The 12500-nt window shown below is 48.3% G+C and overlaps 1 protein-coding gene across 1 annotated transcript in view; it reads left to right on the top strand.

Annotated features, from left to right (window-relative positions):
- The window catches only part of LOC110517355 (nephronectin-like), a 35604-nt gene that overhangs the window by 15171 nt on the left and 7933 nt on the right, over positions 1 to 12500 (top strand). Inside the window, exons 4-5 of the mRNA XM_036956540.1 lie at positions 633 to 752; positions 9462 to 9581. Coding sequence (XP_036812435.1) covers positions 633 to 752; positions 9462 to 9581 — 240 coding nt within the window. The remainder of the gene's footprint in view (positions 1 to 632; positions 753 to 9461; positions 9582 to 12500) is intronic.

Here is a 12500-nt window from a genome sequence, read left to right on the forward strand (position 1 = left end):
AGCCACTCTGCTGTGCCTTCTACATGACGCTGTCTGTGTGGGTGGACCAATTCAGTTTGTCCGTGATGTGTACGCCGAGGAACTTAAAACTTTCTACCCTCTCCACTACTGTCCTGTCGATGTGGATAGGAGGGTGCTCCCTGAAGTCCATGATCATCTCCTTTGTTTTGTTGACGTTGAGTGTGAGTGTGAGGTTATTTTCCTGAGGGCCCTCACCTCCTCCCTGTAGGCCGTCTCGTCGTTGTTGGTAATCAAGCCTACCACTGTAGTGTCGTGTGCAAACTTGATGATTGAGTTGGAGCCGTGCGTGGCCACGCAGTTGAGGGTGAACAGAGAATACAGGAGAGGGCTCAGAACGCACCCTTGTGGGGCCCCAGTGTTGAGGATCAGCGGGGTGGAGATGTTGTTACCTACCCTCACCACCTGGGGGCGGCCCGTCAGGAAGTCCAGTACCCAGTTGCACAGGGCGGGGTTGAGACCCAGGGTCTCAAGCAAGATGACGAGTTTGTCTCTCTCTCTCTCTCTCTCTCTCTCTCTCTCACTCTCTCTCTCTGTCTCCCTCTCTCTCTCTCTTTCTTTGTCTCTCTCTCTCTCTCTCTCTCTCTCCCCCCTCCCTCTTTCTCTCCCTCCAGATCTGAATGAATGTGGGCTAAAGCCCAGACCATGTAAACATCGCTGTATGAACACACAGGGCAGCTACAAGTGTTACTGTCTGAATGGATACATGCTGCAACCTGATGGAACCTGCAGGAGTGAGTCTCTCTAACACACACACACACACACACACACACACACACACACACACACACACGCTCTTACTTAGTCTTTCCCATATAAATTAACAGCATTACATGTTATGCTTCAGCCGCTAACCATAGGAAACTCTAACCCTAGGAAACTCTAACCCTAGGAAACTCTAACCATAGGAAACTCTAACCATAGGAAACTCTAACCCTAGGAAACTCTAACCCTAGGATACTCTAACCCTAGGAAACTCTAACCCTAGGAAACTCTAACCATAGGATACTCTAACCCTAGGAAACTCTAACCCTAGGAAACTCTAACCATAGGATACTCTAACCATAGGATACTCTAACCCTAGGAAACTCTAACCCTAGGAAACTCTAACCATTGGATACTCTAACCCTAGGATACTCTAACCATAGGATACTCTAACCCTAGGAAACTCTAACCATAGGAAACTCTAACCATAGGATACTCTAACCCTAGGAAACTCTAACCCTAGGAAACTCTAACCATAGGATACTCTAACTCTAGGAAACTCTAACCCTAGGAAACTCTAACCATAGGATACTCTAACCATAGGATACTCTAACCCTAGGAAACTCTAACCCTAGGAAACTCTAACCATAGGATACTCTAACCCTAGGAAACTCTAACCATAGGAAACTCTAACCATAGGATACTCTAACCCTAGGAAACTCTAACCATAGGAAACTCTAACCATAGGATACTCTAACCCTAGGAAACTCTAACCCTAGGAAACTCTAACCCTAGGATACTCTAACCATAGGAAACTCTAACCATAGGAAACTCTAACCATAGGATACTCTAACCCTAGGAAACTCTAACCCTAGGAAACTCTAACCCTAGGAAACTCTAACCATAGGATACTCTAACCATAGGGTACTCTAACCCTAGGAAACTCTAACCCTAGGAAACTCTAACCATAGGATACTCTAACCCTAGGAAACTCTAACCATAGGAAACTCTAACCCTAGGAAACTCTAACCATATGAAACTCTAACCCTAGGAAACTCTAACCCTAGGTAACTCTAACCCTAGGAAACTCTATGCCTAGGAAACTCTATGCCTAGGAAACTCTAACCCTAGGAAACTCTAACCCTAGGAAACTCTAACCCTAAGAAACTATAGCCCAGTAAACTATGATCCTAGGAAGCTCTAACCCTAGGAAACTCTAACCCAGGTAAAGTCTAACCCTAGGAAACTCTAACCTTAGGAAACTCTAACCCTAGAAAACTCTAACCCGGGTAAACTCTAACCCTAGGAAACTCTAATCCTAGGAAACTCTAACCATAGGATACTCTAACCCTAGGAAACTCTAACCCTAGGAAACTCTAACCATAGGATACTCTAACCCTAGGAAACTCTAACCATAGGAAACTCTAACCATAGGATACTCTAACCCTAGGAAACTCTAACCATAGGAAACTCTAACCATAGGATACTCTAACCCTAGGAAACTCTAACCCTAGGAAACTCTAACCCTAGGATACTCTAACCATAGGAAACTCTAACCATAGGAAACTCTAACCATAGGATACTCTAACCCTAGGAAACTCTAACCCTAGGAAACTCTAACCCTAGGAAACTCTAACCATAGGATACTCTAACCATAGGGTACTCTAACCCTAGGAAACTCTAACCCTAGGAAACTCTAACCATAGGATACTCTAACCCTAGGAAACTCTAACCATAGGAAACTCTAACCCTAGGAAACTCTAACCCTAGGAAACTCTAACCATAGGATACTCTAACCATAGGGTACTCTAACCCTAGGAAACTCTAACCCTAGGAAACTCTAACCATAGGATACTCTAACCCTAGGAAACTCTAACCATAGGATACTCTAACCATAGGGTACTCTAACCCTAGGAAACTCTAACCCTAGGAAACTCTAACCATAGGATACTCTAACCCTAGGAAACTCTAACCATAGGAAACTCTAACCCTAGGAAACTCTAACCATATGAAACTCTAACCCTAGGAAACTCTAACCCTAGGTAACTCTAACCCTAGGAAACTCTATGCCTAGGAAACTCTATGCCTAGGAAACTCTAACCCTAGGAAACTCTAACCCTAGGAAACTCTAACCCTAAGAAACTATAGCCCAGTAAACTATGATCCTAGGAAGCTCTAACCCTAGGAAACTCTAACCCAGGTAAAGTCTAACCCTAGGAAACTCTAACCTTAGGAAACTCTAACCCTAGAAAACTCTAACCCGGGTAAACTCTAACCCTAGGAAACTCTAATCCTAGGAAACTCTAACCATAGGATACTCTAACCCTAGGAAACTCTAACCCTAGGAAACTCTAACCATAGGATACTCTAACCCTAGGAAACTCTAACCATAGGAAACTCTAACCATAGGATACTCTAACCCTAGGAAACTCTAACCATAGGAAACTCTAACCATAGGATACTCTAACCCTAGGAAACTCTAACCCTAGGAAACTCTAACCCTAGGATACTCTAACCATAGGAAACTCTAACCATAGGAAACTCTAACCATAGGATACTCTAACCCTAGGAAACTCTAACCCTAGGAAACTCTAACCCTAGGAAACTCTAACCATAGGATACTCTAACCATAGGGTACTCTAACCCTAGGAAACTCTAACCCTAGGAAACTCTAACCATAGGATACTCTAACCCTAGGAAACTCTAACCATAGGAAACTCTAACCCTAGGAAACTCTAACCATATGAAACTCTAACCCTAGGAAACTCTAACCCTAGGTAACTCTAACCCTAGGAAACTCTATGCCTAGGAAACTCTATGCCTAGGAAACTCTAACCCTAGGAAACTCTAACCCTAGGAAACTCTAACCCTAAGAAACTATAGCCCAGTAAACTATGATCCTAGGAAGCTCTAACCCTAGGAAACTCTAACCCAGGTAAAGTCTAACCCTAGGAAACTCTAACCTTAGGAAACTCTAACCCTAGAAAACTCTAACCCGGGTAAACTCTAACCCTAGGAAACTCTAATCCTAGGAAACTCTAACCCTAGGAAACTCTAACCCTAGAAAACTCTAACCCGGGTAAACTCTAACCCAAGGAAACTATAATCCTAGGAAACTCTAACCCTAGGAAACTCTAGCCCAGTAAACTCTAACCCTAGGAAACTCTAACCTAGTAAACTCTAACCCTAGGAAACTGTAGACCAGTAAACTCTAAGCCAAGGAAGCAATTTACCACCCCCTCCCTCCTTATTCCTCCACCCCCTCCCTCCTTATTCCTCCACCCCCTCCCTCCTCCCTCTCTGCGGACGATTTTGTCAACAACTTTGAACAAAAGGTTGAGGACATCCGCTCCTCATTCACTCAGCCTATTGAGTCCACTGGTCTCACCCATCCTCATCAACTCATCCCTGACCGCTGGTCTCACCCATCCTCATCAACTCATCCCTGACCACTGGTCTCACCCATCCTCATCAACTCATCCCTGACCACTGGTCTCACCCATCCTCATCAACTCATCCCTGACCACTGGTCTCACCCATCCTCATCAACTCATCCCTGACCACTGGTCTCACCCATCCTCATCAACTCATCCCTGACCACTGTCCTTGTCCCATCCTCATCAACTCATCCCTGACCACTGTCTTTGTCCCATCCTCATCAACTCATCCCTGACCACTGTCTTTGTTCCATCCTCATCAACTCATCCCTGACCACTGTCTTTGTCCCATCCTCATCAACTCATCCCTGACCACTGTCTTTGTCCCATCCTCATCAACTCATCCCTGACCACGGTCTTTGTTCCATCCTCATCAATTCATCCCTGACCACTGTCTTTGTTCCATCCTCATCAACTCATCCCAACTCATCTCTGACCACGGTCTTTGTTCCATCCTCATCTACTCATCTCTGACCACTGTCTTTGTCCCATCCTCATCAACTCTTCCCTGCCCACTGTCTTTGTCCCATCCTCATCAACTCATCTCTGACCACCACATCCCCTCTGAGTTCAACATGGCCCGAGTCGCTCCCCTCCTCAAGAAACCAAAACTTGAGTCATCTGACGTCAAACTACAGACCTGTTTCCCGTCTTAATTTTCTTTCCAAAGCACTTGAGCGTGTTGTTTCTGATCAACAGTCTCATTATCTGTCTCAGAACCATCTTCTGGACCCTAACCAGTCAGGCTTCAAGACGGGTCACTCAACCCAGACTGCTCTTCTCTGTGTCTCAGAACCATCTTCTGGACCCTAACCAGTCGGGCTTCAAGACGGGTCACTCAACCCAGACTGCTCTCCTCTGTGTCACAGAGGCTGCCTAAGCGGACTCTCTCTCTGCTGTTCTCATCCTCCTCGATCTATCCGCTGTCTTTGACACTGTGAACCATCAGATCCTCCTCTCCACCCTCTCAGGGCTGGGCATTGTGAGCTCTGACATATCCTCACATGGTCTCTCCTATCACTGCTATGCGGATGACACTCAACGACTTTTCGCCTTCCCCCCTTCTGATACAAAGGTGGCGACATACATCTCTGTGTGCCTGACAGATATCTCAGCTTGGATGTCGGCACACCACCTCAAGCTCAACCTGGACAAGACAGAGCTGCTGTTCCTCCCAGGGACTGGAAGACCACTCTAGGACCTCTCCATCACGGTTGACAACTCCACGGTGTCCCCCTCCCAGAGTGCAAAGATCCTTGGCGTGACCCTGGACAACACCTTGTTCTCTGCAAACATCAAAGCAGTGACTCGCTCCTGCAGGTTCATGCATGAAGAGGAACATCCATAGAGTTCTATCCTACCTCACATAGGAAGAGGAACATCCGTAGAGTACGACCCTACCTCACACAGGAAGACGAACATCCGTAGAGTACGACCCTACCTCACACAGGAAGACAAACATCCGTAGAGAACGACCCTACCTCACACAGGAAGACAAACATCCGTAGAGAACGACCCTACCTCACACAGGAAGAGGAACATCCGTAGAGTAGGACCCTACCTCACACAGGAAGAGGAACATCCGTAGAGTACGACCCTACCTCACACAGGAAGACAAACATCCGTAGAGTATGACCCTACCTCACACAGGAAGAGGAACATCTGTAGAGTTCTACCCTACCTCACACAGGAAGAGGAACATCCGTAGAGTATGACCCTACCTCACACAGGAAGACAAACATCCGTAGAGAACGACCCTACCTCACACAGGAAGAGGAACATCCGTAGAGTTCTACCCTTCCTCACACAGGAAGAGGAACATCCGTAGAGTACGACCCTACCTCACACAGAAAAAGGAACATCCGTAGAGTTCTACCCTTCCTCACACAGGAAGAGGAAAATCCGTAGAGAACGACCCTACCTCACACAGGAAGAGGAACATCCGTAGAGTTCTACCCTTCCTCACACAGGAAGAGGAACATCCGTAGAGTTCTACCCTTCCTCACACAGGAAGAGGAACATCCGTAGAGTTCTACCCTACCTCACACAGGAAGAGGAACATCTGTAGAGTATGACCCTACCTCACACAGGAAGACAAACATCCGTAGAGAACGACCCTACCTCACACAGGAAGAGGAACATCCGTAGAGTACGACCCTACCTCACACAGGAAGAGGAACATCCGTAGAGAATGACCCTACCTCACACAGGAAGAGGAACATCCGTAGAGTTCTACCCTACCTCACACAGGAAGAGGAACATCCGTAGAGTACGACCCTACATCACACAGGAAGAGGAACATCCGTAGAGTACGACCCTACCTCACACAGGAAGAGGAACATCCGTAGAGTAAGACCCTACCTCACACAGGAAGAGGAACATCCGTAGAGTACGACCCTACCTCACACAGGAAGAGGAACATCCGTAGAGTACGACCCTACCTCACACAGGAAGAGGAACATCCGTAGAGTACGACCCTACCTCACACAGGAAGAGGAACATCCGTAGAATACGACCCTACCTCACACAGGAAGAGGAACATCCATAGAGTTCTACCCTACCTCACACAGGAAGAGGAACATCCATAGAGTTCTACCCTACCTCACACAGGAAGAGGAACAGGCGTAGAGTACGACCCAACCTCACACAGGAAGAGGAACATCCGTAGAGTACGACCCTACCTCACACAGGAAGACAAACATCCATAGAGAACGACTCTACCTCACACAGGAAGAGGAACATCCATAGAGTTCTATCCTACCTCACACAGGAAGAGGAACATCCGTAGAGTACGACCCTACCTCACACAGGAAGAGGAACATCCGTAAGAGTTCTACCCTACCTCACACAGGAAGAGGAACATCCGTACAGTACGACCCTACCTCACACAGGAAGAGGAACATCCGTAGAGTTCTATTCTACCTCACACAGGAAGAGGAACATCCGTAGAGTACGACCCTACCTCACACAGGAAGAGGAACATCCGTAAGAGTTCTACCCTACCTTACACAGGAAGAGGAACATCTGTAGAGTACGACCCTACCTCACACAGGAAGAGAAACATCCGTAAAGTACGACCCTACCTCACACAGGAAGAGGAACATCCGTAAGAGTTCTACCCTACCTCACACAGGAAGAGGAACATCCGTAAAGTACGACCCTACCTCACACAGGAAGAGGAACATCCGTAGAGTACGACCCTACCTCACACAGGAAGAGGAACATCCGTAGAGTACGACCCTACCTCACACAGGAAGAGGAACATCCGTAAAGTACGACCCTACCTCACACAGGAAGAGGAACATCCGTAAAGTACGACCCTACCTCACACAGGAAGAGGAACATCCGTAGAGTTCTAACCTATTTCACACAGGAAGAGGAACATCCGTAGAGAACGACCCTACCTCACACAGAAAGAGGAACATCCGTAGAGTACGACCCTACCTCACACAGGAAGAGGAACATCCGTAGAGAACGACCCTACCTCACACAGGAAGACAAACATCCGTAGAGAACGACCCTACCTCACACAGGAAGAGGAACATCCGTAGAGTTCTATCCTACCTCACACAGGAAGAGGAACATCCGTAGAGTACGATCCTACCTCACACAGGAAGAGGAACATCCGTAAAGTATGACCCTACCTCACACAGGAAGAGGAACATCTGTAGAGAACGACCCTACCTCACACAGGAAGAGGAACATCCGTAGAGTTCTATCCTACCTCACACAGGAAGAGGAACATCCGTAGAGTTCTATCCTACCTCACACAGGAAGAGGAACATCCGTAGAGTACGACCCTACCTCACACAGGAAGAGGAACATCCGTAGAGAACGACCCTACCTCACACAGGAAGAGGAACATCCGTAAGAGTTCTACCCTACCTCACACAGGAAGAGGAACATCTGTAGAATTCTACCCTACCTCACACAGGAAGAGGAACATCCGTAGAGTACGACCCTACATCACACAGGAAGAGGTACAGGTCCTAATCCAGGCACTTGTCATCTCCCGTTTGGACTACTGCAGCTCGCTGTTTGCTGGGCTCCCCCCTTGTGCCGTCAAAACCCTGCATCTTATCCAGAACGCTGCAGTAAGACTGGTGTTCAACCTTCCCAAGTTCTCCCATGTCACCCCGCTCCTCCACAAACTCCTCTGGCTTCCAGTCGAAGCTCACAACCACTACAAGACCACGGTGCTTACCTTTATTTTTTTTTTTATTTCACCTTTATTTAACCAGGTAGGCTAGTTGAGAACAAGTTCTCATTTGCAACTGCGACCTGGCCAAGATAAGGCATAGCAGTGTGAACAGACAACACAGAGTTACACATGGAGTAAACAATTAACAAGTCAATAACACAGTAGAAAAAAAAAAAAACCTAAGGAACAGCAAGAGGAACTGTCCCTCCCTACCTTCAGGCTATGGTCAAACCCTACACCACAACCCATCCACTACAAGACCACGAAGCTTTCCTACAGAACAGCAAGAGGAACTGTCTCTCCCTATCTTCAGGCTATGGTCAAACCCTACACCCCAACCCATCCACTACAAGACCACAGTGCTTACCTACAGAACAGCAAGAGGAACTGTCCCTCCCTACCTTCAGGCTATGGTCAAACCCTACACCCCAACCCATCCACTACAAGACCACAGTGCTTACCTATGGAACAGCAAGAGGAACTGTCTCTCCCTACCTTCAGGCTATGGTCAAACCCTACACCCCAACCCATCCACCCCAAGACCACGAAGCTTTCCTACAGAACAGCAAGAGGAACTGTCTCTCCCTATCTTCAGGCTATGGTCAAACCCTACACCCCAACCCATCCACTACAAGACCATGGTGCTTACCTACAGAACAGCAAGAGGAACTGTCTCTCCCTACCTTCAGGCTATGGTCAAACCCTACACCCCAACCCATCCACTACAAGACCACAGTGCTTACCTACAGAACAGCAAGAGGAACTGTCCCTCCCTACCTTCAGGCTATGGTCAAACCCTACACACCAACCCATCCACTACAAGACCACAGTGCTTACCTATGGAACAGCAAGAGGAACTGTCTCTCCCTACCTTCAGGCTATGGTCAATCCCTACACCCCGACCCGAGCACTCCGTTCTTCCACCTCTGGTCTCTTGGCCCTCCCTCTCCTATGGGAGAGCAGCTCCCGCTCAGCCCAGTCCGAGCTCTTCTCTGTCCGGTCACCTCAACGGTTGAACCATTGTTCTTTAGTGATGTTATGAGTGTTTCTGTACCCTGGGATAACGGTTTCCCTGTATTTCCTGTCTACTTCCTGTTTAGATGCCCGTACCTGTGTCAGGGCCAACTGTCAGTACGGCTGTGAGGTTAACAAAGGGGTGGTGAGGTGCCAGTGTCCGTCTCCAGGGTTACGACTGGGGCCAGACAGACGCACCTGTGTGGGTGAGTATTATGGTCTGGTCTGATTACACACAATTACACTATAATTTTGCTGTTGTTCTCCCAATTGGCTACAAATTCCAGTCTGCAATCCTATTGGATGACAGCACCAATCAGTGGAGTGAATTACAGTCATCTTCACCAGCTCTGACAAATTACTCATTGTCTCTCTCTGGCGCCCTATTCACTATATAGTGCACTAATGCATAGGGCAAACCGAATAAAGCCCACTGGGTTAGGAGTACCGTATAGAGCCCACAGGGTTAGGAGTACCGTATAGAGCCCACAGGGTTAGGAGTACCATATAGAGCCCACGGGGTTAGGAGTACCGTATAGAGCCCACAGTACCCTGTGTACCGTATAGAGCCCACAGGGTTAGGAGTACCGTATAGAGCCCACAGGGTTAGGAGTACCATATAGAGCCCACAGGGTTAGGAGTACCGTATAGAGCCCACAGGGTTAGGAGTACCGTATAGAGCCCACGGGGTTAGGAGTACCGTATAGAGCCCACAGGGTTAGGAGTACCATATAGAGCCCACAGGGTTAGGAGTACCGTATAGAGCCCACAGGGGTAGGAGTACCGTATAGAGCCCACAGGGTTAGGAGTACCGTATAGAGCCCACAGGGTTAGGAGTACCGTATAGAGCCCACAGGGTTAGGAGTACCGTATAGAGCCCACAGGGGTAGGAGTACCGTATAGAGCCCACAGGGTTAGGAGTACCGTATAGAGCCCACAGGGTTAGGAGTACCGTATAGAGCCCACAGGGTTAGGAGTACCGTATAGAGCCCACAGGGTTAGGAGTACCGTATAGAGCCCACAGGGTTAGGAGTACCGTATAGAGCCCACAGGGTTAGGAGTACCGTATAGAGCCCACAGGGTTAGGAGTACCGTATAGAGCCCACAGGGTTAGGAGTACCATATAGAGCCCACAGGGTTAGGAGTACCGTATAGAGCCCACAGGGTTAGGAGTACCGTATAGAGCCCACAGGGTTAGGAGTACCATATAGAGCCCACAGGGTTAGGAGTACCGTATAGAGCCCACAGGGTTAGGAGTACCGTATAGAGCCCACAGGGTTAGGAGTACCGTATAGAGCCCACAGGGTTAGGAGTACCGTATAGAGCCCACAGGGTTAGGAGTACCGTGTAGAGCCCACAGGGTTAGGAGTACCGTATAGAGCCCACAGGGTTAGGAGTACCGTATAGAGCCCACAGGGTTAGGAGTACCATATAGAGCCCACAGGGTTAGGAGTACCGTATAGAGCCCACAGGGTTAGGAGTACCGTATAGAGCCCACAGGGTTAGGAGTACCATATAGAGCCCACAGGGTTAGGAGTACCGTATAGAGCCCACAGGGTTAGGAGTACCGTATAGAGCCCACAGGGTTAGGAGTACCGTATAGAGCCCACAGGGTTAGGAGTACCGTATAGAGCCCACAGGGTTAGGAGTACCGTATAGAGCCCACAGGGTTAGGAGTACCGTATAGAGCCCACAGGGTTAGGAGTACCGTATAGAGCCCACAGGGTTAGGAGTACCGTGTAGAGCCCACAGGGTTAGGAGTACCGTATAGAGCCCACAGGGTTAGGAGTACCGTATATAGCCCACAGGGTTAGGAGTACCGTATAGAGCCCACAGGGGTAGGAGTACCGTATAGAGCCCACAGGGTTAGGAGTACCGTATAGAGCCCACAGGGTTAGGAGTACCGTATAGAGCCCACAGGGTTAGGAGTACCGTATAGAGCCCACAGGGTTAGGAGTACCGTATAGAGCCCACAAGGTTAGGAGTACCGTGTAGAGCCCACAGGGTTAGGAGTACCGTATAGAGCCCACAGGGTTAGGAGTACCGTATATAGCCCACAGGGTTAGGAGTATCATATAGAGCCCACAGTGTTAGGAGATTATGAAATAGGAATAGACCAGCGTCTAACTATTTTAGCTAGCAAGTAATTACTAATTGCGACTCACATTCCTTTCAATCTTTTTCCCAGATTTTGTTTATTTAAAAAAAATAACCACCTCTTGATAGCTCAAGAGTTATGCTTAGATATGAAGAAAAATGTATATATTTTTGACACAGAATTAAGCATAATGATTACGGATCTAGATTGCAGGAAAAAAATGTTTCAGTTGTCGGAAAAATGCATTTCTCCATCTTCCAGCCATCCTCACATACTTTGCGCCCCCTCATAATTTATGGGGTTCATGACGTCCCTGAGCGAAAGACTGGTGTCATTTATCAATGTTTTCTTGAAGAACTACCATATCAGGCAGAAAGAGATGGAGGGAGGGAGGATGACAGAGAACCAGAGAAGAAGTGGAGACAGGGAGGATGACAGAGAACCAGAGAAGAGGTGGAGACAGGGAGGATGACAGAGAGCCAGAGAAGAGGTGGAGACAGGGAGGATGACAGAGAACCAGAGAAGAGGTGGAGACAGGGAGGATGACAGAGAACCAGAGAAGAGGTGGAGACAGGGAGGATGACAGAGAACCAGAGAAGAGATGGAGACAGGGAGGATGACAGAGAACCAGAGAAGAGATGGAGACAGGGAGGATGACAGAGAACCAGAGAAGAGGTGGAGACAGGGAGGATGACAGAGAACCAGAGAAGAGGTGGAGACAGGGAGGATGACAGAGAACCAGAGAAGAGGTGGAGAGAGGGAGGATGACAGAGAACCAGAGAAGAGGCGGAGAGAGGACAGGAAGTTGAGAAGAGGTGGAGAGAGGACAGGAAGTTGCCTTGTTCCTCTAAGAGCCTGCAAGCAGCAGATGGTCAGTCAGAGAGACAGACCGCTGTAGGTGGAAGCAGTAGGACGTTGGAATGATGGAACACCGCAAGGCTCTGGGATATCTGTTCTGGAGCGCCGGTCTGTTCTGGAGCTCCGGTCTGTTCTGGAGCGTCAGTCTGTTCTGGAGCGCCAGTCTGTT

This window comes from Oncorhynchus mykiss, chromosome 21 (assembly GCF_013265735.2).
Source record: "Oncorhynchus mykiss isolate Arlee chromosome 21, USDA_OmykA_1.1, whole genome shotgun sequence".
In the NCBI taxonomy this organism is placed as follows: Eukaryota; Metazoa; Chordata; class Actinopteri; order Salmoniformes; family Salmonidae; genus Oncorhynchus; species Oncorhynchus mykiss.